This window comes from Martes martes (genome assembly GCF_963455335.1).
Source record: "Martes martes genome assembly, chromosome: 2".
In the NCBI taxonomy this organism is placed as follows: Eukaryota; Metazoa; Chordata; class Mammalia; order Carnivora; family Mustelidae; genus Martes; species Martes martes.
In genome coordinates, this window is record NC_137889.1 from 929526 (window position 1) to 956717 (window position 27192).

At 52.0% G+C, this 27192-nt stretch overlaps 1 protein-coding gene across 2 annotated transcripts in view; it reads right to left on the reverse strand.

Moving 5' to 3' along the window:
* Positions 1-27192, reverse strand: part of ERICH1 (glutamate rich 1) — a 51293-nt gene that overhangs the window by 11756 nt on the left and 12345 nt on the right. Inside the window, exons 2-3 of one of the 2 annotated variants that reach the window (XM_080797766.1) lie at positions 21326-21457; positions 14844-14996 (exon numbers count right to left, since the gene is read on the reverse strand). In XM_080797766.1, the coding sequence (XP_080653892.1) occupies positions 14844-14996; positions 21326-21457 (285 nt within the window). Of the gene's footprint in view, positions 1-14788; positions 14997-21325; positions 21458-27192 lie in introns of both variants that reach the window. The other variant, XM_080797767.1, reaches the window with a different exon arrangement.

Here is a 27192-nt window from a genome sequence, read left to right on the forward strand (position 1 = left end):
TCATTTCACTTCAGGGAGCTGTCACCTACATGCAGTGGCCACTGCGGGCTACCCAGAGGCCAGGGGCCGTGACAGTCTCACCCTTAAGCCCAGGCCTTGAGCACGGGGCAGCAGGGACGGCTCCGGGGCTGTGCTCCATCAGTCAGGGGCTGCCTCCATCTCTGTGTCTCTGTCTCTCTCTCTCAGTCTCTGTGTTTCTCTGTCTCTGCACCTCTCTCTGTCTCTGTTTCTCCATCTCTGTCTCAGGACCCTCGCATTGTCCCCAGGCAGTAACCTCACAAGGGCCGGCTGTCTCCACTGCGAACCTGTGAGCAGCTTGGGTCGGTAGCCATCTGCTGGGTGGGCTGGAGGGACGGACACACGGAGGTAGAAGGCAGGTGGAAAACGAAACCGGTGTGATGATGGAAAGTTCCTGCTTTGCCTGGAGCTGTGTCTTTCTCTTCCATCCCGCAAGCTCCCTGCCCTTCAAAAACAAGGTTCTTCCACAATGGAAGGTACCTTAAATGCTAGGGACTTCTGCTACCCCGACCTCGCATCTCACAAGAGACGCTGGGCTGCAGCTCTGTGAAGGGACTCTGTCCAAACACGTGCTCCTCCACACTCTAGAATGTTCCGTCTTCATGGGCCCGGGCACACCTGCAATCTTGCCTTCTTCAAACCCTCACGCACAGTAAAAGCTATGGAAACATCTATATTAGGGAACCAGTGGCCTATTTATAGTCTGAGAAGCACACTAATTTTGAAAAGCCACCATCCTCAAAACATACCTTTCAGAAATGCTAATCTTAAAAATAATCACAATGTGTCCAAGTTCTCTCAGCTACCGCTTGGCGCCTCCACGCTTCCCGACGAGCTGCTGCGGTGGAAATAGTCAGAGACCAAAATAGCCCCAGTCTCCGGCTAAGTCCGGTTCTCACAGCTGCCCCGTGCTGCATCAGAAAAAAGCTAAGTGTTTCATTTATTTGTTTGTTTGTTTATCTGACAGAGAGGCACAGCGAGAGAGGGAACAGAAGCCGAGGGAGTGGGAGAGGGAGAAGCAGGCTTCCCACCGAGCAGGGAGCCCGAGGCAGGGCTTGATTCCAGGACCCTGGGATCACGAGCCGAGCTGAAGGCAGACGCCCAACAACCGAGCTACCCAGGTGCCCCCAAAAAGCAAAGTATTTTACAGGAAATGCGAGTTTCATTCTAGATTCAAAGCTAAGGCTACAAATGCACGTGGTGATTACCCTTCAGGCCTCAACACTGTCCTGGTGCTAAGTGTGAAGTTGTAAGCTCACGGTCAGCATCGATCTAACCCGTACACAACAGTCCTTGTGAAAATAGGAAGATACAGGGTGCTTTGAAGTACTTTCTCTTGTTTTTAAAGATTTTTTACTTATTTGAGAGAGAGTGACAGAGGGGGAGGGAGAAGCAGACTCCCGGTGGAGTGGGACTCGATCCCAGGACTGTGAGATTGTGACCTGAGCCCCCCAGGTGTCCCTGGAACTGCTTTCATAGTCTGTTGTTTGCCTCAAATTCAGGACATTATTGGCCAGTGACGGGTGCTGACTGCACACATTCAGCAAGGGGAGAATGGGGTGTGGGTGGGGGGACGTGTCCCTGTTTCACTGGGATGTGGCTGCTTGGCTCCTGGGGCTGGCCCTCCCCCACCAGGGACTGTGAGGATGGGGACACAGGAGAGCCAGGCAGGGGCCAGCCTGCAGCCCAGCCTGCATAGAGGGTAGTGGGGGCTGTAACTCTGAAAAATGGATTCGCTCGCTCTTTTCTCAACTGGTTCTGGACAAGAGAGCAGGAAGCGGCCGCGGCCGTGACACGTGCGTCTGAGCTTCACTTCAGCTCCAAGCGGTAATTTAAGTTTTAATTCCTAACAACATCAGAAGAACACACGGATGGGACCGTTGTACCAGGGAAAGAGCACGTGGTTTCACACCACAACTGAGGGACCCGGGGCGGTCCACGGTCAAGTATCAGACTATGGGTTTCCACTCCGGGGTGACCTCAGGGTCACGGGACAGGGCTCCGTGCTCTGCGGGGGGCGGGCTTGAGATCCAGGCTCTCTCCAACTCTTCCTTTCAAAACCAAAACCACGACACCACAGTCCAGACAACAAACTCTTCCTTTGTCAGGCTGTGTGCCCAGCGGCTGTCAGGTCACTTCTCTCCGAGAAGCACTTCGGACAGTGGCTCTGAGCTGTTGCCACACGAATGTGACGAATACGCGCTCAGCGCGCGAGACCAGTCTCCAGCCTCATTACTTCCCGCCTTTGCTTCTGAAACAGGTTTTGACGCTGAAATCACCACCCAGTTCTCTATGTGAGTTGTGAATAGGCTTTGATTCTATGTTTTTGGAAAATAAAACTTAAGTCTTGAAAACTGAGAGACAGGCGCTTAGTGGGGGACTACCTGGACGGCGCGTCACCCCGAGAACACTCAGATACGGGCTTCTCAAAACGATCCATCCTTAGAGTAATTCTCGGTGATAACTTCCAATCAAATGACCAAAAAAATGGTGAAAGCTTTGAATTAATAACATAAGTGGTTTAATATATGCAAATAAAATCCCAAATCCATTTGATAAAATGTTAAAACCACGACACAACTCATGAAAGTTAAATTAGGTGAAGAGGAATTTCTTCTAGAGAATGTGCAAACCAGGAAAGTAATGAAAACAGTGAAAGTAAAGAGACACTGAAGTTCTTCAATGAACAGAGCTAGAGAAGAGTTACACGGAGTCACTATGTCCTCCAAGAACAAGATGGCCCAGGGACGAGGAAGTCACAGGCCGAGTGGACAGGCTGTGTGCTGGGCAGGTGCGTCCGTGTCCCAGACTCCCTGAGCTGGAGGTGTGGGGATGCCGGGCACCTGTCTCCAGCCTCTCACCTCCGGGAAAGATGTGTAGCAAGGAGCAGGGAGGGTGCCCGGGCTGGCCACCGGGCGCTGGGTGTGGACGGCCAGCGTGGACACACCAACCTCTCCCACCAAGGCCCCGCGCTACATGGTGGAGGCAGCCTCACATGCGGTGCACGGTCCACCCTGTCCTCCAGACCCGCAGCACCGGCGGCTTCACACGGTTGTTTGAGGTGACCGAGTGCACATTTTCCTTGTGTGAACCCATTCTCTGCAGACAGGACGGGCCGATCGCTAGCCAGATGCCAAGCGCGCTGAGTCTGGTCCCAGATCACGTGCTGCCGGCCTGCCTGCCTCCTGCCCTGGGACATCTGGAGGGCCACCAGAGGCTGAGCGGCCGTCGGCCCTATTCGTGCCCGAAGGTTAACCTCTTGATTCAACCCAGCTCGACCCACACGTGGTTCAACCCTGCTCTTAAAGAAAGCAACGTGTGTCAGTAACGAGATCTGATACGCAGGCGGCACAGTCAACACGAAGATCCACGTGTGTAAGTGCTAACGCTTCAGAACGACCTGTAGACCACGCATGTACCTTGAGCAGTGTCTACACACAAACGAACGTAACCACGTTTAGCAGCAGAACAGAACGCAGCCATTTGGCTGGGTTACATGCAGAACTCCTAGTCATGTAAAATAACTTACAAAAATATGGTGAAATGATAAACCCAACCCTTTACAACACTCTTCACATGAACGTGCCAGACCTTAGGATTCTTCATTCCTAAAACTAACTTGTTCCTGTTTACGCCTTTGCCTACTGCCAAGCCCAGCTCAGACCTGCAAGCTTCCTTCATCCCCAGGGCTCTCCTTCCACTAGAAACCCGCAACAGTGTGGGAGGAGAAGACCTGTTATCAGCTTTGTTACTCGTCTGTGAGCTCTGAGGGCTGCGTTTCAGCCCCTTCTGTTTCTCTGATGTTTGACATACTAGGTTCTCAATAAAGAGCTCGTGTTTCAGATCCAGCCATGAGACTGTGCAGAGCTCCTCGTGCTCTGATGTCCACAGCAAATGTTGCTTATTCCTCTTCTCCACAAATAGGCACCAACTGTCTTTTGGAACCAGAAATACAGCGATATGTGGTCCACTTAGACTGCGGGATCCTCAGAGTTCCTCCTTGTTAGCCACACAACCAGAAAGACATCCTCTTAATGCAGGGATTCTCTCTCCCTATCAGACTGATTGGGATGAATTTGGAGGAGATCTGGGTTCCTGACTGTTTCCTAACGGGGTTCCTTGGGTTACCAGAAAGCTCACATAGGGTCCCGGGTGGCTGGGACCCTGGTGGCTTTGGGAAGCTCTCAGAGATGCCACCAGAGACGAGGTGGCCTGGAGGACGCTGGGTGTGAGGCCCCCCTCGCGAGGTGTGCCGGCCGGAAGTAGAGACCCACCACTGACTCATGCGTGGACACCTACTGCTTCACAATGACTGGTTTGGGGCAAACCTGTGTTCTCAGAGGCTCTGAGGACGCGCAGATTCAGAACGGGACCAAGTGTGGGAACGCAGTGGGATTTACGTGCAGAATTCATGGGGTTCTGGCACCACCTCATTATTTCGGGGTACAGCAGAGGCTTAGTAGAATTTATTCCACATTACGGTTCTTGTACGGTGTCCACAGCCGACGGCAGGAACCACACACCCCTGTCCCATGTTTACAGTATTTTTCATTTCCTACGTCTTAGATAATTTACAAGAAGATGTAAATTGCCCTGCAGAAGAGTTTGTGAAATCCCACAGGAAACCAGGGGTCACCAGTAACCCACTTTGTGTCCGTGTGACGAAGGGAGAATGGGTCGCATGGAGCCCAGAGTGTGGAGTCTGGAGGGTCTCGCCAGCCACACTGGGAGAATGTGGTCTGTGCATCTGTCAGCTCCCGGACGCCTTCGGAAAGCACCACAAGACGCTCCTGTCTCTCCAGCCGACTTCGGTCAGGCCAGGCCATGGGGACACGGTGGGGAAAGCAGACTCGGATGTGGGCTGCTGTCTGTCCACAGTGACTGTGGGCAGAGTGAAGCGTGGCCCTGCAGGGCTTGGCCCCATCTCTTCTCGGCCTCCGTGCTCTTGGAAACATACCGTCTGCCGGACAGCCTGCTTCCCCCGATCGGTGTCAAGTTTGCTTGCCACACCCCCTCGCTGGCCGGCAAGCCTGCAGTGTGCGTCGCTGACTCACGGGAAGACAGAGGGGGGATCAGAGACGCTGTGTTAGAATTAATTTCATGAGTCTTCTTTACCCATTATCACTTTTCAGGACAATTAGTTCAAGGAAATCTAAATGCACTCACCTGTAAAACTGGGAAAGAATTCAGAAAACCGTCTATTCAAACCCCTCATTATACAGATGAGAAAAACGCAACCCAAGCAGGTCAGGAGCCTGGCCGACCAGGCGGCTGAGACGCAGGAAGCCCTCGGGTCCCAGACCCCTGCACACTCGTCTTCCGCTCCTCCTGGCACCTCCCACCACTCGCAGCCCCGTGATGTTCCTTCTTGTCTGGTGCCGCTGATGGAGGCCTGTCACAAAACCTCGGAGCACAGCCAGGCCCGGGGACCGCAGTCAGGCGAGACCACGCACCTGCAGGGCTCTGAATCCCCGAGTGCAGCGCGGACGCTCCTCGTGGGCCCGCCCCCGTGGCCTGGTGCGCTGACAGCTGGCGTTGGCCTACCCAGGCGCCATCGTGGACGTGCGGCCCCGAAGCCTGCAGCTCAGGGTGCCTGGTCCTCCCTGGGAACACTTCGGCATGTGCTGCGGGGGCTGCGGCCTTAGCATTTCACGGGGATCCTGGAAGGGGGCGCCTCTCAGTATTAGAACAACACGTGCTGCATGAGCCCTTCCCTCCGCGGCGTCCCTCCCCAGCTCTACACGGCGGGCAGCCCCCACCTGACTCACCCTACAGCTAAAATCCGATCCTCTGCCCATCTCCCTGTTTCTCCCAACCACTAGCAACCACTCCCCTAGGCTCTGTTTCCAGGGCTTTGCCTTCTGTTCTTAGATTCCACATACTTGAAACCATGTATCTAACTTTCCCCTCAGACTCTCCATTCAGCACACCAGCCTGGAAGCCCATCACCATGGCTGCGAATGCGGGACCCTCCCTTCCTCACGGCTGAACCACGTCCTGCTGGATGCACGCGACACGGTCTTCCGTGGACACGCGGCTTGCTTCTGTGCCTCGTCGACTGTCAGTAACGCACCGGGAACGTGCGAGGCAGGCGCCAACCTGAGATCGCGTTTCCGTTCCCCGTGGTTATGTGCCTGGAGGCGGAAGAGCTAGGTCATAGGGAAGCTCTTTTCGAACTGCTTGAGGAGTCTCCGTGCCGTTGTCCAGAGCGGCCGCGCCAGCTTGCATCCCCACCAACAGTGTAGGAAGGTTCCCCTTTCTCCGCATCCTCTCCAACACCTGTCGTCTCCTGACTGGTTAATTTTAGTGATTCTGACTGGTGTGAGGTGGGATCTCACTGTGGTGTTCTTTTTTTTTTAAAGATTTTATTTTATTTATTTGACAGAGAGAGAGATAGAATCACAAGTAGGCAGAGCAGCAGGTAGAGAGGGAGGGAGAAGCAGGCTCCCCGCTGAGCAGAGAGCCCGATGCGGGGCTCGATCCCAGGACCCTGAGATCATGACCCGAGCCGAAGGCAGAGGCTTAACTCATTGAGCCACCCAGGCGCCCCTCACTGTGGTTTTGACTTGTATTTCCCTGATGCCGAGTGATGTGGAGCCCTTTCTCATGGGTCTGTTGGCCATCTGGATGTCTTCTTTGCGGAAATGTGTGTTCATGTCTTCTGCTCATTTTCCAATCAGACTGTTTTCTGGCTACTGTTGTATGAATTCTTTTTATATTTGGAACATTAACCCCTTATTGGATATATACTTTGCAAATATTTTTCCCATTCAGTAGGTTGCCTTTTAGTTTTGTTTGTTCCTTCACTGTGCAAAACCTTTGGTTTGATAAAGGTTTTATTTATTTATTTGACACAGAGAGAGAGATCACAAGTAGGCAGAGAGGGAGGCAGAGAGAGAGAGGGAAGCAGGCTCCTCACTGAGCAGAGAGCCCGATGCGGGGCTCGATCCCAGGACCCTGAGATCATGATCTGAGTCTCAACCCACTGAGCCACCCAGGCGCCCAACCAGTAGGTTATTTTATTTTTTACTCTTATTTGACTCTGCTTTTGGTGTCAAATTTTAAAGATCACTCACAAGAACTATGTCAAAGGGCTTTTCCTCCACGTTTCCTTCTAGCATTTTTATGGTTTCAGGTCTCCCATTTGGGACTTTCATCCATTTCGAGTTTGTTTGTGTGTGGATAAGAGAGTGGCCCAGTTTCGTTGTTCTGCGTGGAGCTGTTCCGTTATCCCAGCTGTGTTTTGAAGAGACTGCTCCTTCCCATTGCATATTCTTACCTCCTTTGTCCAAGATTCATTGACCCTATGGCTGGGCCGATTTCAGGGCACACATGTCTGGGTTGTTACCCCCACTAGGCAGGCAAGGAAAGTGAGTCCAGAGGGGAGAGAAAGATGACAGAGATGTCAGTGGGCAGACACTGGTGGGCAGAGACAGACATGAGGAAGGAATCCCAGGCTGGGCCAGAGGGGCCTCGTGGGGCATGTGTCAAAGGACACTGTGGATGGCTGCAGGTCACAGTGAGGAAGGTGTGCCCAGCAAGCCTTCACCGCAGGTCAGGGCAGGGCCTGTGTGAGGCCCTCTCAGATGGCACAGCGATGGATGCCGGGGGGCGTGGGAGCCTCAGGAGGGACATCCATGAGTGGGACAGGGAGGGAAGCGCCCAGGACCACAGGAGCGCCATGGAAGGCGTGCGGGTGGTGGGGGCCGCTGAGAACGGTCTGCGCAGAGGCCAGAAGACACATGTGCTGGCGTATCGGGAGGGGCTCACCAGAGACACAACCTTGCTCAGTCAGTGTCCTGAGCTGGACCCACCGGGGAGGGGGCCCCAGCTCGTTGCCATACTCCCAGAGGAAAGCCAGGCAGACCAACGTCCTGCTCCTGGGTTTCAAACCTGCACTGCACCCCGTCTGGGAGTGGGAAGGGCAAAGTCACTGGGCAGATGGGACGGGAACCTCGAGAGTGAGGAACCCCTGTAATGTGACGGCTAGCGTGTGTGGGCTTTGGAGTCGGTCGTGAACCAAGCAGGCAGTCAGACTTCCCGGGGGAAGGCTGAAGGAGGAAGAGCGCCTGCAGTGGGACTCTCAAGCCAACATTCTCGCAAGCTCACTGGGAGCCAGCCCAGCCGGGCAGACAGTCAAAGCAATGAGCCTAACCAAAGACGCAAAGGATCTGTACTCTAGAAACTACGAAACACTGCTGAAAGAAATGGAGGAAGACAAAGAAATGGAAAAACACTCCATGCTCATGGACTGGAGGAACAAACATTGTGAAAATGTCTCTGCTGCCCAGAGCACTGTACATGTTCAATGCCATCCCTATCAAAATACCATCGACATTTTCACAGAATTGGAACAAACAATCCTACAATTTGTATGGAACAGAAAAGACCCTGAATAGCCGGGGGATTGTTGAAACAGAAAAACAAAGCTGGGGGCATCACAATGCCTGACTTCAAGCTCTATTACAAAGCTGTAATCATAAGACAGCATGGTACTGGCACAAAAACAGACACACAGATCAATGGAACAGAGTAAAGAGCCCAGAGATGGACCCTCAACTCTACGGTCAACTAATCTTTGACAAAGCAGGAAAGAATGTCCAATGGAAAAAAGATAGTCTTTCAACAAATGGTGTTGGGAAAATTGGACAGCCACATCCAGAAGAATGAAACTGGATCATTTCCTTAGTCCACACAAAAATAGACTCAAAATGGATGAAAGACCTCAATGTGAGACAGGAGTCCATCAAAATCCTAGAGGAGGACATAGGCGGTAACCCCTTCAACATTGGCCACAGCAACTTCTTTCATGACACATCTCCAAAGGCAAAGGAAACAAAACCAAGAATGAACTACTGGGACTTCATCAGGATCAAAAGCTTCTGCACATCAAAGGAAACAGTTAACAAAACAAAGAGGCAACCCACGGAACGGGAGAAGATATTTGCAAATGACAGTACAGACAAAAGGTTGATATCCAGGATCTATAAAGAACTCCTCAAACTCAACACTCAAAAAACAGATAATCATGTCAAAAAATGGGCAGAAGACATGAACAGACACTTCTCCAAAGAAGACATACAAATGGTTAACAGACACATGAAAAAATGTTCATCATCATTAGTCATCAGGGAGATTCAAATCAGAACCACACTGAGGTACCACCTTATACCAATTAGAATGGCCAAAATTAACAAGACATTAAACAACAAGTGTTGGAGGCTGTGGAGAAAGGGGAACCCTCCTACACTGTTGGTGGGAATGCAAGCTGGGGCAGCCACTCTGGAAAACAGCATGGAGGTTCCTCAAAGTCAAAAATAGAGCTTCCCTACGACCCTGCAATTGCACGACTGGGTATTTACCCCAAAGATACGGATGTAGTGAAAAGAAGGGCCATATGCACCCCAATGTTCATAGCAGCAATGGCCACGGTCGCCAAACTATGGAAAGAACCAAGATGTCCTTCAACGGACGAATGGATAAAGAAGATGTGGTCCATATACACTATGGAGTATTCTCAGCCATCAGAAAGGATGAATATCTACCTTCTGCATCGACATGGATGGGACTGGAAGGGATGATGCTGAGCGAAGTAAGTCAAGCAGAGAGAGTCAGTTATCATACGGTGTCACTCCTACGTGGAACGTAAGGAATAGTGTGGAGGACACAGGGGAAGGGAGGGGGAACTGAAGGGGGAGAAATCAGAGAGGGAGACAAACCATGAGAGACTCTGGACTCCGGGAAACAAACTGAGGCTTTCAGAAGGGAGGGGGTGAGGGGATGGGGTATCTGGGGGACGGGCATTAAGGAAGGCATGTGTGCGATGAGCACTGGGTGTTCTATGCAACTAATGAATGAATGAAGCTCGATTCTTGGTTCGGCGGCTCAAAGCATTCACTAAACATGGGGCCGAAGGAAGCAAGGTGGACACAGTCACTGAGCCACAAAGACAAATGTGAGAGGTGAGGGTCTGCTGTAAGACTAACATGTCGTGAGGCTGACGGGGCCCAGAACCCTCCTTCGGGAAGGGTGAGCGAGGCCCACAGAGCTGCCAACCAGGGCGTGCTGGAGACGCTGGGAAACACACGGGGCAAGTGCAAATGGCCATGTCGGGGGCGTGTGAAGTGCGCCGGCCACTGGAACGCCCCACAGCAGCTTCACACCCACACGGTGTTCCCGGCCGATCTCCACTCCCGGTGCGGTGTGGGGCTCACCCGTCCCCAGCACGTGCTGGGGTGCGGACGCCCTCCTGGGACAAGCTCTGCCGTGCCCATGGCTGTGTGAGCGCCTCACCTCCGCGCGGGAGGCACCGTAGGGTGAAAGCCAAGTTCACCAGAAGCACAGATGCTCATGACAGTCACGGTCTGTTCATCCTCACCGCAGCTCCTCCGGGGTCAGGAGCACTGACGGGCGGAGTTCCCTTCTCTCAAGGAAAGTCACGCATCTGGCTGCCACTCTGGGGAACACCTTCCTTCCAGGACCCACCAACGGCTCAGGTCACGGCACCCTCTTTCCCTCACTGTGCCCCAGACATGCCAAGTCCAGACCCCAGAGGTCGCCCGCTCCTGGGACACTGTCCAAAGCCCCTCAGTGCTGATCCGGAACTGCTCACCGCCCACTCATCTGTCCCCACCCGTGGGCGGGCTCAGCCACTACCACGCTGAGCACAGCTGGCTTGCACACCACACACACGCCACCAGTGGTCCTGCTACCCTCTGTCCATCATCCCCAAGCCATGCTCTCTGCAGGATCAGGGGCCCTGCCCGCTGTGCTGTGTCCTCTGCACACGTGCAACCCTGAGGTCACCCTGTGCTCCCGCGGCATTTGCTGGTGCTTGTGCCAGATGACCTACGATGCCTCACCTCAGCTGCTCATGGTCTCCCAATGATGAGTCCCTCAGGCAAGGCCCTGTCTGCTGTCTTTGTGGTCCCAGGGTCTCACCACAGGGCAAGCACAAACATTTAACAGGCATTTACTAGTTAAGAGACATCGTGGTTGAACACCATTTACTTTATCTACTTCCAAAATCCGTAGGGCGTAGCTTACAAAAATCAACATCATAAGGACTCTATCTAAAAGGAACGGCCCAAGCATTGAGAGGTGGGGACAGGGAAGGACCAGAGAACAAAGACCAAGGAAACAACTGCAAGTGAATAAAGACCACACGACCACACTCTGAGCTCCCCGGCGCAGAAGCGAAAAGCAAGTATCTAAGTAAACCATACTTTGTCCAATCAACAGCAGCATACCAGGTCCTAACAACCAAAGCATTTTCTAGGACCAAATGCTAAAACAAATTTTCACCTGGGTTTTTATAGAAACATCAGGGATGTACAGTGAACGAAGAACAAAGCTTTAGGATAGTTTATAAAAATAAGCTAGCAACAAAAAACACTCTCCAGGCCTTTAACCTCATTAAAAATGAAATACTCGGATGATATTGCTAGAGAAAGGGGTGCTGGCATAAAGGAGGCGCACAGTGTTCTTCCGACCTGACTCGGCACAGCGGGAGCGCTCCCCTAACCCTAGGGGCAGAGTGACATGTGCTCCCTCCTGTAGGCACACCAGCACCGCAGAGCACTTCCAATGGGCTGGGACCACGAGAACCCAGGACACGGGCACACCCAGACTCTGCACACCTCTCCCTCTGCAGGCAACACGGAAGCTGGTCAGGGGATGGACGTGGGGCGTCAGGAGGAGGCTGTGGCTCTCTCATGAACATGTTCCCACCAGCAGGCACCTGAGTCCCGGGGTCCCGCCAGGCAGTGTGCTAGGGACTAGACTGAGCGGCTGCGTTCTGGAGATGGACAGTACTCGCTACCCGGCTGCCCCGGGGGTGGGAGACACACCTTCATGGTAAGGGCCTGGGTTGTGTAACGTCACAGAGGACAGCATTCCTGGGTGTGCACCAAGATGGTGAGCAGAACACTCTTCCCACCGGAGAAAGGACTCAACCATTAAGCATTGTCCATGGAAGAGCTACCAAGAAGGACGGCGTCTGTTGTACGGGGGACAAGCTACAGTTTACTGGCTTGCTGAGAATAACGTGCAAAACCACGTGGGCAAGAGCAGAAACGCCGGGTGTCCGAGGCAGGAAGGAGGACGGCGAGCATGGATTTCTTCTTCTCAAAAGCTGTACCAAGGCACTTGCATGAATCAAACGTAAGGAGGGGATCCTGCGGTCCGGTGGTACCCACCAAGTTTGACGAAGCTCCTCCTTTCCCTGTGGCGCACACCGGCCCACTGCTAATGGGTACTACGCCTCAGAGAATTCCGAGTCCGTGTTTGTTACATGCAGAGGTCACCCACGGAATGGGAAGGGCCGTACGGACCGCAAGGAGCACACCAGCGACATGGGTCTCGGCGAGCGCGTGCTTGTCTCCACAGCAAACACACGTGGGCCTGGAACAAACCCGGTGAGGACAGTTCACAAGCCCCAAGTGCATTCATGCCAGGGGCCGAGGATGCAGGTAGTGGAGCCAGTGTGGGGCGACCCAGACGGATGGGACCTCCTCTGGGGCCGGTACAGAATGGATGGGGGGGTGCGTGGGATGACCAACGACCAGGACGGGGCTCCCCACTGGCTCCCGGGGCAGTCTGGGGACTCAGGTGCTCTGGGCCATGGCCGGGTCCCACAGAAGTGCCTGGTGAGGGTGCAGAGAACCTGCAGGCCGCAAACAACTGGCCCGGCAGCCACCCATGGACACTAAAGCAGGACAGAGTCGCCCTTTTCCTCCTAAATTTTTCTCCAACCTACTACGTCACTGACTTACTGGTCTTGCATATTCACAATAGAAGTCAACGGCCAGAAGTGGTTCTTGGAAAAACAGAAACAATTTGACTCTTTCTTCTCTTCCAATGTGAGTGCTCATCTTCTTTTTGCTTAAAATTGCAAACGGAAAGATTCAGGACAACTCCTCACAGCTTCCTGGTCTGCCCACCCCCCACCTGGCACGTGCTCAGGCTGCCGCTCAACCACACCCTTGCACACCCACCACGCGGAGCGTGGTGCAAGGGCCTCTCTGAATGCTCGCTCACACTGGAGACCACTGGTAGGAGGCCTGGGCGAACATCCCCCCAACTTTACTGCCTCTGGCACCCTGCAGCGGCCCACTTCCTGGGCTGACGGGGAGAAGGAAACATTTGATAAACAGTAAACAAAGTAGATGGGAACAGAGAGGGGTTCTAAGAGTGGAAAAGGGAAAGACGCAGACTTCCCAGCCGCGATCTGATGGGTGAGCTGATCGAAGCTCTGCTGGAAAAGCGGGCAGTACTTCTAGCAGCACTGAGCTAGGAAACCGAGCTCACAGCGCCTCCAGAAAGAATCATGTCCTCAAGCCCAGACCTGGCCAGCGAGGAGGCCGGACTCGGCCGGCTGTGGAGAGACCACCGTGGCAGACAGCCACGCGGCGTCCTGAGGCAGAATGGTCGGAGCATGGTGCATAAGACTGAGCTCAGGGCTGGACGTGCCCACGCTCCCCTCAGACGGTGATGGGCCGGGGACGCAGTCCCATCACCCCCATCTCCACCAGGCCCTTCCCCGATCACAGCCTCTGGGAAAGGAAGACCCACACCCCCAACAGGTAACAGAGGACGAGACAATTAACAGAAAGACTCTGCCCAACAAGTCGCAGACGTGTATCCTGTAACAATGTTGCAGTCAACGTCACCCGGCACACTGGGGAATTTGCCAGGTTACCGTGCATCGCCGGGAGGCAGGAAGCCCCCTGGTCTTCATGGTTTCTCTCGCAGCCGTGGGCCACTGTCGGGCCAGCCACAGCACAGGGCCAGCTGGCCTGTGCGGGGGGCAGCTTTTGGGTGGGACGCACTTGCCCAGTTGTGCCAATGTCCCTCTACCTCCTGTGAGGGCGTCACTCCAGCTCAGGGCCTACGGTCACAGGACAGACGAGATGTTTGACCCGGGGGTTCCGGACGCAGCCGGGCCCTCGCTGGCCTTATCAGCAGTGCTAACCGTGCGCTGCTGCGGGGGAGCAGAACTGTGTCCCGTGGCACAGGACTGAGTCCCCCACGTTCTCACTGAATACACTAAGTACCCGTGAAGTACGTTCACCAGAGTCACTGATCTTCACAAGACTGTCGTTAAAATTTCTCCTTAAATAATTTATTCATCTACCAGTTACATTCCAAAGATTTTTAACAGGGCTTGGAAAGACGACTACATCACTCCTTCGCCACCTCCTTTTTGGCTTTATGGTTTCTGATCCTTTAATTAGGGACTTGGGAAGATCAACGTACAAGGAAACCACATTTCCTTGATACTCAAATTAATTAAGGTTTGGAGTATAGAGTTTCTTAGCTTAGACTTGTTAGAAAATCATCTGGGTAAACTTTTATTTGACATCTCCCAATTCCTCTCTGTTCTCCTTTCACGTGATCCCAGTGCACGCACCAGAGCAGGCACTTTGCCCTCCTTCATTCACAGGACATTCAACCACGAAAGCAAAATACTCTTTCGGTTCTTCCATAAAACAGATGCAGAAGAAGTTATTTCTGTGATTACAAAATGGACACACAATTGCAGAAATTCTGGAAAAATTGGAAAATCAAGAAAAAAGTTCTACTTAAACCAAAACAAGTACCTTTAACACTGTGCTGTGTTTAATGGCAGACTTCTCCTAACCTATAGACGATGACAGCCCCGGACCCGTTCTGGCGGAATCCCCTCCCACCCAAGTCTGTTTGCCCGTCATTTTTCATGGACTGCAAGACATGCTGAGCCCAGCGTGTGGCTGTCTGCGGACATGCTCACCTGACCTTCCCACCGTGCATCTGTGCGAGTGGGACACCATGGAGCCACACCTCACCTGGGAGCTGGCACCCTCCTCCCGTGTCGTCGCTGCCAGACGTGTCCTCGGAGGCTGGGCTGCCCCACAGCTCTGGCGGAGCAGGGACGTACCCCTCAGGAGGCAAACTCGCCGTGTAGAGTCGCCTTTGAGGTGGGACCTTGGTGTCCTCATCTGCAGGAGACAAGGGTGACAGTGAAAATGGCATCATGTGACCGGACATTGGCTGGCCCTGGCACCCTTCCCCAACCTCACGCCCCGAAGACGTGAGACCTAACAGCTCATGAGACCCAGTCTTGCCGTGGGCACAGGGCCAGCAGGCCAAGCGCCCTGTCAGAGGCGCACCAGCCCTATGCCCAGCCAGGAGAAAGGAACGACCTGGGATTATTTAGCCTCTGGATTTTTACAAAATGATAGAAAAATTTAAGTCATGAGTAGGAAGCAGAAAAACGTCTACTCCACATAGCATACCTCTCATCACTGCCCTGTGAATCTCTTAACATTTCGGTGCATAATCTAGAACTTTCTTTCAACCCGCATATGTTGTGTATACACACACATCTTAATGTGATCATTCTTCCCATATTTTATTATTATACGTTTGTACATTACATATATAATATCACTCAAAACTTAGTACATGACAGAATAGTAGACTAAGATACATTTATATCTATGCAGTTCTCTAATGGCTATGAATAGTCCATGTGTCTGGCAAATTATAATTTAATTATAATTTTATAATTATTTATATATAATTAATATATTTTATAATTATTTATTTATAATTATAATTAACCATTGTCCCAAATCTCACGTGTGGAGGCTGATCCACAAACAGCTGCTGACTGTCCTTGTCAAAGCTAACTTTGCACACTTGACCACTGAGTTCTCCAGAGAAATCCCTGCTGACAGGTCTGTCTGAAGGGTAAGCTCCTCTCGCTGGCTTTTGAGATGCACGCTCTAGAAAGGGAACTATAGGATCGCCATCTCCCATGCTCTTTCCAACACTGGGTGGCATCAATCTTTTTTTTTTTTTATTTGTCAGAGAGAGAGAGAGAGAACGAGCGCACACACCCACAAGTAAGGGGAGAGGCAGGCTTCCCACGGAGCAAGGAACCTGATGTGCGGCTCTATCCCAGGACCCTGGCAACATGATCTGAGTGGAAGGCAGACAGCAGGTCGTGAGCCACAACACCAACACCGTGGCTGCCTGGCCCCGGCGGACCCGAGGTGACTGTGCCTGCCTGTGAGGGGGGCGGGCCCACCACCAGGAGCCGGCAGAGGAGCTCGCGGGCCCAGGACAGGCTTCAGTCACACAGTGGAAGGATCACCCGGACAGCGGGTGCAGACCTGGGACCTGTGCCGTGCATGCTGCTGCCGGTCACGGGAATTCCTGCGGGACGACTTGTAGGGCTTGGAAGGTGCGCCCACACACCAATCAGTTAAAGAGACAGCAAGAGCAATAGTGAAAGTAAAGGTCTGATGCGGGCCTCTGAGCGGAAGAACTTTACCAGGCGCGCTGGTTGTTCTGTCTGTCTGCACGTCACCCCCGTCTTCAACGAGTGCAGCCATCGGTACTCTCAAAACCAGAAAGGGGAAAGGGTTTCTGCGAGGTGAACAAACACCAGCCAATCGGCTGAATGATTACCATAATTACCACGCTGTGTCCTATCCACAAAGAGCATTCTCCCAATCGCGCATCAAGGCGCCTTTCTTCGCTTGGGCTGCCTTCTTTCAACCCTACAAAGATATGGGCCCCTACAACTCTGATGATCACCGTGCTGTGTCCTCCAGGAGCACCGTGCCTCCACGGGAATTCTCAAAATAACATTTACAGGAGCTTCACACAAGTTTTGTCCATACGATTAGGATTTCAGCGTTTTGCCCTGGTCAAGATTTTTTTCCCGCTACAAATAAATTATGTTTTTCCTTCAAAATTTCCAAGGCATATTGCTTCACAGAAGTATGTAGCTCTCTCATGATTAAAAAAAAAAAAAAAGCATTCAACAAACTAGGAATAGGAGGAAACTTCAGCCTGACAAAGGGTATGTGTGCAGAGCTCATTGTGGACATCCTCTGCAGAGGGACAGCCTGGATCCTCTCCCCAAGAGCAGCGGAGACACCAGCAATCCCACCCCTGCCACTTTCCCTCAAGGGTGCGCTGATGTTCCTGGAAGTAAAAGAGAAAGAAAGAAAAGGCATCCCGCTCGGGCAGGAAGAAGTAAAGCATCTCTCCCCACAGATGACATGATTCTCAATGTAGAAAACGCTAAAGACACACACATGCACACAAAATTGTTAGAGGTAATAAACTTGGCAAAGTTGTGGGAGACAAGAACAAGACACGAAAACCTGAATTTCCGTATTTAGGAAACATTTGCCTATTCTGAGGTCAGAGGATTCACATTACTGCCACACACCAGTGAGGAGCATTCCAAAAAGAAACCAAAAGAAGAAAGTAATTCCACTTACAACAGTACCAAAAAGAATATAATACTTGGAAATAAACCTTTTTTAAGTGTAAAATTTATAATAAAAGCTACAAAATACTGTTGAAAGAAATCAAAGATGACTTAAACAGAAGGTTGTTCTAAATTCATGAACTGGACAAGTGAATACTGCTAAGATGACAACCCCCCCCCACTGTGTTCTGCACATTCAGTGCAATTTGTATCAAAATCCAATCGCCTTTTCCCCCCAGAAGTGCAGAAGCTGATCCTAAGACTCATGTGGAATTGCAAGGGGCCCTGACGGCTCAACCAGGCTTGAAAAGGAGCAATGTGGGAAGAGTCTTCCTTCCTGATTTCCAAACTTACTACCAAGCTGTAATTAAAACAGTGTGATTCCGGCACAGGACAGTCCACACACCAATGGACTAGAACTGAAAGCCCGGAAATAAACCCAAACATCGGCAGCCAGCTGGTTCCTGACAAGGTGCCTGGGCCATTTAGTGGGAAACGCAACCTGCTCCGCAAGTGGCGTGGGGACAAGGATGTGCCGGAGAAGGGCTGGATCCCGACCCCTACCTCATGCCACACACACCTGGTAACGCAGAGGCCATCAGTGACATCAATGTCAGAGGTAAAGTAATAAAACTCCCAGAAAACTGAGATGTAAAATTTGGGACCTTAGATTTGACGATGGTTTCTTAGATGTAACACTAAAGCCACAGGCGACAGAAAAAAACAATAGATACATGAGGCCCAATCGAACTTGAAACCTTCTGTGCTTCCAAGGACACATCAAGGAAGTGTAGACACAGCCCACGATGTGGAAGGAAGTTTCTGCCGGCCGCACATCTGACCAGGGTCTAGCATCCAGAGCACAGCCACTCTCACAGCTCAGCAACAAAACACAAACAGTCCCCATACGAGGACTCACACGGACATGTCTCTGCACATATAGATGGCTGACGCATGCATGAGAAGATGCTCTCGTGCTTGGACATCAAGAAAATGAAAATCAGAACTGCACTGAGATACAACCTCGCATCCGCTAGGGCCGTCGCCATCAAGAAAACAGAAAACAGCAGGTGTGGGAAGGGTGTGGGAGATTGGAGCCCTCATGCCTCTGCTGGGGGTGTCCTGTGGGGTGGCCGCCAGGGACAACACTGTGGCTGTCCTTAGAGATACCATGGGACCAGCACACACCCAGGTGCACGCCCAGGACAAGTGAAAACACATGTCCATGCCCACAGTTGCTCATGGATGCTCCCGGCAGCATCACTGATAACAGCCGAGAAGCAGAAACCACCCAGATGTCCCTCCTTCGAGCGATGAACAGACACAACAGGCCCTAGGTATCCAATGGGGTATATGCAGTGGCCAAGAGCAATGAGTGTAGACGCGCTACAGCGTGGACAGACCCAAACACACAGCACTGAGTGAGGGAGCCGGTCACAACAGGCCACGGAGCGAAGGAGTCCACATGTGTGGAATGTGCAGAAGAGAAACCCGCAGGACGGCAAGCAGGGACAGGGAATGGGCACGGGGTCTGCTTCTGGAGCGATAACCATGTCTGGAGTTAGTGGGGTGTTTGCACAGTTTTGTGAATATACTAAAAATCACTGTGCTGAATGCTCTGAAATGGTTAAAAGAGTAAGCTTGAGGTCAAGTGAATTTAATCTAAAAAACAAAATAAATTATGGTGCCTGGATGGCTCCGTCGGTTAAGTGTGGGACTCTTGATTTTGGCTCAGGTCGTGACCTCAGTGTCGCAGGCTTGGCCTTGGCTCTGCGCTCCATGGGGACTCTGTGCCTCTGCTGTCCAACCACAGCCCAGCCCGTGGACAGCACGGCTGGCGCTCAGAGACCCCAGGGGACCCCTGCGTGGCCGCGTGTGCCTCCTTGAAGGAGCAGGTGCGGGGCCGTGCGGACCAGTGGTTTCCGCGTCGTGAACACGCTCTGAACTGAACTTCACAATGGTATTTTCGCGTTTAATGAACGTCTCCAGGCCTGACAGCGGTATTAACAGGGACCTGCTGGCACGAAGGGACTGAGCACTAAGTCTGGTGCAGAGTCGTTGCCCAGAGGCTCCGGAGCCGCCTGGGAGTGTGAGCGCCGTGTAAGAAGTGTGGGAACGGGACGGACCCAGCCCCTGAGGCTAGAGCCCCCCCCACGCGGCGCACAGACGGGAGCCGCCACGACTCAGAGCCATCTCTTCGCCATGCTCAGGACGGGAGGCCAAGTGTCACGGCGCTGGCTTTGACCCCGTGACATCCATGTGAAGAGCAGCGCTCCAGGCCCGGAGGGCAGTGTGGCAGAGGGCTGGCCCGCAACAACCCGTCCTCCCGGGGATGCTGTGCGCTTCTGATGGTGTGAGCTCACGCACGTGGACACAGACGCCCTCGTCTGATGTTCTGCCAGCTCATCCCTGGTGACTAGTCACTGGTACAACTGTCCAGTTACAAGACGGAAGAAGATGCAACCAAATCCTAAAACCAACATTTTGGCCAAGACTATGAATGTCGATTCGGTAAACTTCGGAGAGAAAAGCAGGGGCAGCACGCCTTCCCCACGGCACTCTGCCTCCTGAACCGGGTCGTGTGGACCAGAACAGCCGTGCTTCCGGCTAGAGCCCGCATCAGAGACCTGTGTCACTCAGGGCCAGGAGGCAGGAGTCTGGGGTCCCCTGGCAGCAGGCAGGCTCCTCCTGGGCCTCTCTCCTTGGCGTGTACATGTTGTCTCTCCCCAAGTGCTCCTGTGCTCAGCCCCCAGTGCGGGTCTGTGTCCCAACCACCTCTTGTGACTGGCCCCGGGCAGTCGTACCACGTGAGGACCGGCCCGTGCGACCTCCGCCACCTCCTAAAGGCCCAGTCTCCAAAGGTGGGCACATCCTGTGGCACAGGGGTTGGGGCCTTGATGAGGGACCTGGGGACATGGTTCAGCGCTCACAGGTATAGGTTACTTGAAAAGGGACACATGGCATTCCTTAGGGTTGGTGCGGGTGCTGGGGACGCCCCGGTGCACTGGGCCCTGCACAAGGGCAGCGGCGGCTCCCCCACAGCCAGGAGTCCCCATGGAGCTGGGAGGGGGCACCGTCATCAGCACGGCCCGGCACAAGGCAAGGACACGGAAAGGGAGCACAGCACATGTGGGTTTGTCCTGGAGGAACAGCACACCTGTAGCGACCCCGCCCGTGAAAGGTCAGGGAATGCATCTCCTCTGTGACCGCCTGTACCCACCCCCACCAGCACGGCACCTGCCGCATTGGCTGACAGCCAGCGGGTTTCGTGGGCTTGCCCACGCGGAGCCGGCCTTGGGGGCAGCAAGCATGGTGGCGGGACTCCCGGCCGGCTGCTGAGGTCAAGCCAAGGGTGCGTGGTCACGTATGTGTGTCCAAGGAACTAACTTGTCCCTTCCATCATGGTCACTCCGCGGGGCTTGCAGCGAGGAACAGAGTCACGTGGGAACAAAGGCCAGTGCAAGGCTCACACCAGAGGAAACAGAAGCAAGGATGGGGGCTCACAGCATGGTTCAGCATGGTTCGTGTGTGTCTGACCTCGCCCGGCGTCTCCCTGCATCTCCCTCCCAGCAGGAGACGCTGTGCTACTGGGGCACCACTTCACAAGGCTCCACTGCAGACCATCGTCCTGTTTGAGGAGCTCAGACAGACCCGTGCCAAAGACCAGTGGATGAGGGACAAAAGCAGGAGAGCTGTCAGGAACCCGTGCGGCGTGGACACAAGCCAGGCAGCACCGGGACAGAGTGACAGTGGCAGAGGACAGATAAAGCCGGCGGGCTCACCGGTCGTCTCTGGGACCAGAGAAGGATCCCCGAGGGCCATCCTTGCACCTTAACGTCTGCACCTAGCAGAGTCCTGAGCTGGTCTTTGACAGAGGGCCAGCACTGGCTCCCCCACCCGAGCTCAGTGGACTGGAGTGTGGGGAGACAGGCACCCTGGAGCTCAGCACCCCCAGCAGCCAGGCCAGAGCCTCCTGCTCCGGGGCAGGCTGTCGCCAGGAAACCGACGGTGACCTCCCCAACCCCGCAAGCCCCTCACCTGTCAAACTGGGGACCTCCTCAGCAGCCACCCTCCTGGCTGGTTTGTCAGACGCTGGAGTCACTGGTGCGCTCTTTTCTTGGCTGCAGGGAACACGAGGGAAAAGCCTCTTCAGCACTTTTCCAACGAACACTACAGCCGGTTAACAAAGAGAAGAGAAGGAAGAATTATTCATGGCAATTTAAGTCACAAGCAGAATTTGTATGAAATAAAGACACAGCCTGACATTACCACCAGAGAGAAATGGAAATGTGTGTGAAGACAGCCTAGCACTGTCCCCCCAAGGACCCCCAGCACTATCCATCAGGAGACCCTCAGGAATGTCCCCCAGAGGATCCCCAGCACTGTCACCCCAGGACTGTCTATCAGAGGACTCCCCAGAACTGTCCCCCAAGGACCCCTAGGGACCATCCATCAGAGGACCCACACCAGCACTGTCCCCCCAGGACCCCTAGGACCATCCATCAGAGGACCCCCAGGACTGTCCATCAGAGGACATCCCCAGCATGATCCTTCAAGGGCCCCTGCACTTCCCAACAGGGGGCCCCCAGCTTGGCCCAGAGGACCCCCTCCCCACAGGCCTGGCAGCCTGGCATGCCCACAGGTGTGGACACAGAGGACAGGAGCCAGGCTGGGAAGAGAGGGCCGCAGGCCTGGGTGGTGGTGAGTATGAACTCAGGTGTTTACTTGTGGGTTTCTAAGTGGTCTTTCTTCCCTCCAACATTCTTATCTTTCTGAGTTTCTCTATAAAGTACCGACTATGAGCCAGTTTTGAATTTGGGGTTCAGGCACGGGGTACGACGTGTCCCCGACAGGGCCGGTCCACGTGCAGTTCACACGGCAGGCCCCAGGGCCAGGTGTGCCACCAGGAGACAGGCAGCACTGGCCGCTCGCTCCAGCGCACCTGCACGGGCTCACGGCTTGCACACGCTTGTGTTTAGTTTAGCTGGCATTCTGCTCTAACTGGGAAAAAAACTGCCATAATGAATAAATATTCCTGTCTTGATGGAAGTATGGAAAGGGACAGGCATGAATCTCAAAACAGCATCCTGGAAAAGGTGAGGGGAAAGGTTAATGGAATGAATTTGTAAATTTAGAAACAACTCAACAGAACAGGAGAGAGTCGCTCTAGGGTGACAGGCAGCCGAGCGGCAGGAACCAGAACGCTGGGAGCCGGCACTTGCGGACTCCAGATTCTTGGTGGGCGGTGCAGTCCCACCACAGCTGGGGGTGTGGGGACACTCAGCCTCCCAGTTTCACCTCACTACTGGGTGACAGGCGTCCCTACGAGGAGTAACTCCCATTGACCCGTTCTAGTGGTAAGAACAGAATTTGGTTTCGAAATTCCAAAGGGCTCCCTCCACAGTGATGACTCCTCAGAGAACCCACTGGAATGCAGCTCGTGGCTCCCAGGGAGGAAGGGGTCTCCTCCTGCAGCAGGGGTCTCCTTGGTGTGAAAGAAAGTGGTCCATGCTAATGACATCAGCATTGAGGACCACAGGTCCTAGCAATAATAGATTCCTCATGCACTCGTATTGAGTTGAATGTTCTACAAAATCATCGGTACCAGGGGACCCGGTACAAAGTGTGTTTCCAACACCATCTGCTGAGGGGCAACGTCCCCACTGCCCTCTGCAGAACAGGTCCCAGGCATGTGCCTGGGAGCATCACCCAGCTAGAACAGTGGGGACAAACAGCCTGTTTGCATGATGTTTACAAGAAACGTGTGGTGGTACTCAGTGATACATGGGAGGGAAGTTTCCAGAGTTTCGGTTAGAAACGACAGTTATGGGTGATTTCTTACGTGGCAGAGACAAATGTTCCATTCCGCCCCTGCTGGGTAGGACACTGGGTTAAGGCGAGCTGAGCCCCAGCATTTCCAACCATGAAATGGGCACAGTGAACATGAATTCCTTTTCAATGCCATTACTGGTTTTACAATCTAACAGTTGAGTATAGAAAAGGGAGAGTATGTTCCACTTTTAACGAAGGCATTAAAGGTGCAAGGATGGCCCTCCCGCGTGCTGCGCATCAGAGGCCAGGGACAGTGCCTGTGAGCATGCGCATCTGGAGGGAAGCAGGGGAGCGGGCTCCCATGCGGGCTGGCTGGGCTGTCTCCTGATTGGGGCAAACGGCCCTCATGTTCCATTGGAAAAGGCTCTTCTGAAAAAAGAAATGGAAATAGGAACTTTTTCTTGTGTAATATCCCACTCTGAAAAAAATGAAAGATGAGTAAACATATGTGGTACAGAAAAAGCATCCCATTGACATCAGGAATGGTTTTCTCTTAAAAAAAAGTTCAGTCTGATCACAAAGTAATACGCATTTGCCTCCATATTTGTATACACAGTATACTTCACTTAAAATGGGGGCAAAGCTATACACCTATTTCTATAAATACACACTGTACATTTGGAGAGCTTGCAATGGGTGAGAATAGAAATGTTCACTCATTTGTGATTTTCTAGGCAACTACATCAAAACCTCTGTCGTTATCCCTAGAAACCACTGTCTTTGGAAAAGCAGGACTTGGAGAGGACAAATAGAACGTGTGTAGAGCTAATCTGGGAGCTTGAGGAAAGAAATCAGTTCCAAAGCTGTCTTTTAAAGGGTGGATGACACTGGGAAGGAGTAAGACCAATGGGACCCCACACTCCCTGAAATGACACAAAAATAGAAGGGATCGCAAAATAGTGACACATAACCTTAAAAAAGTTGAGAGGGGGCGCCTGGTTGGCTCAGTGGGTTAGAGTGTCTGCCTTCAGCTCGGGTCATGATCTCGGGGTCCTGGGATCGAGCCCCATGTCAGGCTCTCTGGTCAGCAGGGGGCCTGCTCCCCCACCTCTCTCTGCCTGCCTCTCTGTCCAATAAATAAATAAAATCTTAGAAAATAATAAAAATGTTGAGAGGAAAACACAGAAATAGGTTTATGACATACCTTTACAGAGTTTCCAGTGAACAGACATACAAGTGGAAAAGTGATTATCTAGAATTGAGAGTTGCCGGGATTTTTGAAACCTTATTTATTTGAAAATTGCTATCAAAAACAGGACTGGGGGCGCCTGGGTGGCTCAGTCATTAAGTGTCTGCCTTCAGCTCAGGTCATGATCACAGGGTTCTGGGATCAAGCCCCGCATTGGGCTCTCTGCTCAGTGGGGAGGCTGCTTCTCCCTCTCCTACTCCCTCTGCTTGTGTTCCTTCCCTCGCTGTGTCTCTCTCGGTCAAACAAATAAATAAAATCTTAAAAAAAAAAGAACAACAAAACCAAGACTGGAAAACGATTTTAATAGAAGCTTAGCGGCTGAGTGACAGCGCCCATACCTCACTGATGCCTTAGCAAGGGGCAAACCTTCCAGGGCACGCCAGCGACAGACACGCACGCACCGCTCACCGCTCAGCGAGAACAGAGATGTCCTCCACCTCAGCAAATCCTGGGCCACATCACCCCTGCTGCCATCCTGATGAGGATGTAGCAGGTTTCAACACTTTAAGCTAAAATTTACCAGGGTTTCTGTACTCTTACAATCGGATATTTTGAGTTCTCTCTTTTCAGGATAGACTATGTTTGAACATCTGCTGAGTACCTACCAGCCGACACATAGCTTTCTCAACAACAGTCAATATTTTATTTTTTGCATTTTATCTCAATAATGAGGCAAGGTATTTAACCATTGTCTATAATCTAGGAATAAATTGATAATAGCACTCTATCACTGCATAAGAAAGGAAAGTTCAGGATAATATGCTAATTTAATGAATGATAGTTTCTTACTGAGCTTCATAATAGAATCATAAATGAAAGAATAATTAGCTAAGATTTAAGCAAGAGCTGGCAAGCTTTCTGAAGTTTTAATTAAGAGGGAAGCAGTGCTCAAGGAAGCGAGATGGCAGAGGAGTAGCAGGTCCCAGGAGATCAGCTAGACTGGTATCAAACCATTCCGAACACCTACGAACTCAACAGGAGATGGAAGAGAAGAAGAGCAGCGATTCTAGGAACACAAAATCGACCACTTTCTGAAAGGTAGGACGTGCGGAGAAGTGAATCCGAAGTGACGGGAAGATAGAGCGGGCGGTGGGCGGGGTGGGGGGGGGCGGCTCCCGACAAGCGGGGGAGCAATGGAGCACAAAATTGGAATTTTAGAAGTCTGCTCCACGGAGGGACGTCGCTCCAGAGGCTAAGTAGGAGTGGAGCCCTCAAGAGGACAGTGTGGTCTCAGGTCCCCTGGGGTCACAGAAGGATCGGGGGTGTCTGAGTGTCGCAGAGCTCTCAGGTACCGGAGCGGGAAAGCTGGTGGCAGAGACAGAGCCGAGGAGTGAGCTCTCCACTCAGGGTTGCCTTAAACTGTGACCCATGGCACAGTTAGGCCACTGCTCTTTGAGACAGGACCCCACAAGATCCGGGGAGACCCCCCCGGAAGAGCAGCGCTGCAGGAATCTGCCGGGTTTGGAGACTCCAAACAGGGCCGTGCGCCAGAGACAGAGACGCTCGGTCACAGGCCGGGGGAGCTCAGAGCGCGGCCGGAGACCAGGGAGACGCGAGGCACTGACGGCTCATCTCCGAGGGCGCACTGAGGAGTGGGGCCCCGAGCTCTCGGCTCCTCCGGCCAGAGACTGGGCGCCGCCATCTTCGTTCCCGCCCTCCGGACTCTACGGAAAGCGCTCAGGGAACAAAAGCTCCGAGAGCGAACCTGAGCGGATGACTTAGCCCTGCCCCTGGCAAGGGCGGGGCAGTTCCGCCTCCGGCAAAGACACTTGAGAATCCCGGCAACAGGCCCCTCCTGCGGGAGATCGGCAAGAACATCCAGCCAAGACCAACTTCACCAAACAACAAGATCTGCGGAACTCCAGAGCCAAGGAAAAGCAACACAGAGAATTCACAGCTTTTTTCCATGATCCTTTAGCCTTTTGAAGTTAAATTTTTTATTTTATTTTTTTCTTACTCTATTTTTTTATCTTTTCCTCTTTCTTCTTTTAACGTTTTTAACTATTTTATCCTATCAATAATACCTTTTAAAAAATCTTTTTAAATTTTCATTGTCATACTCATATTTTATCCCTTCATTGCATTTAAACTTATTTTTAGTATACATATAGCTTTTTTTTTCTTTAATATTTTGGGATATACTTTCCTCTAATAGATCAAAATATACCCTAAATCTAGCACATGGCTTTGTTCTAATCTCCAGCCTGATCATATTCTCTCCTTTTTTTTTCTTTTTCCAACCAACTTATCTTATCAATTCCTTCTTTAGAATATTTTTAAGTTTTCATCTTTATAGTCATATGAAGTCATACTCCATCCCTTCATTGTGTTTACTCTTATTTTTGCATATATGTATGTATGTTTTCTTTCTTTAAAATTTTGGTAGATAGTTTCTTCTAACAGATCAGAATACACCCAAAATCAAGTGGGTGTATTCTGGTGTACTCACCAGTCTAATATACATATTTTTTTTATTTTTTACTTTTTTCCACCTTTCTTCTCCCCCCCGTTTTGGGTCTCTTCTGATTTGGTTACCATACATTTTTCTGGGGTCTTTGCCACCCTTTTAGTATTTTACTCTCTTGTTCATATATTCTTATCTGGATAAAATGACAAGGTGGAAAAACTCACCACACACAAAAAAAAGAACAAGAGGCAATACCGACAGCTAGGAACCTAATCAATATGGACATTGGTAACATGTCAGAACTAGAATTCAGAATGACACATTACCAAGGTGTTAGCTGGGCTCGGAAAAGGCATGGAAGATATCAGAGAATCCTTTTCTCGAGAAATAAAATTTTTTCTGGAGAAATAAAAAAACTAAAATCTAATGCAGTTGAAATAAAAATAGCTATTAATGAGGTGCAATCAAAAATGGAGG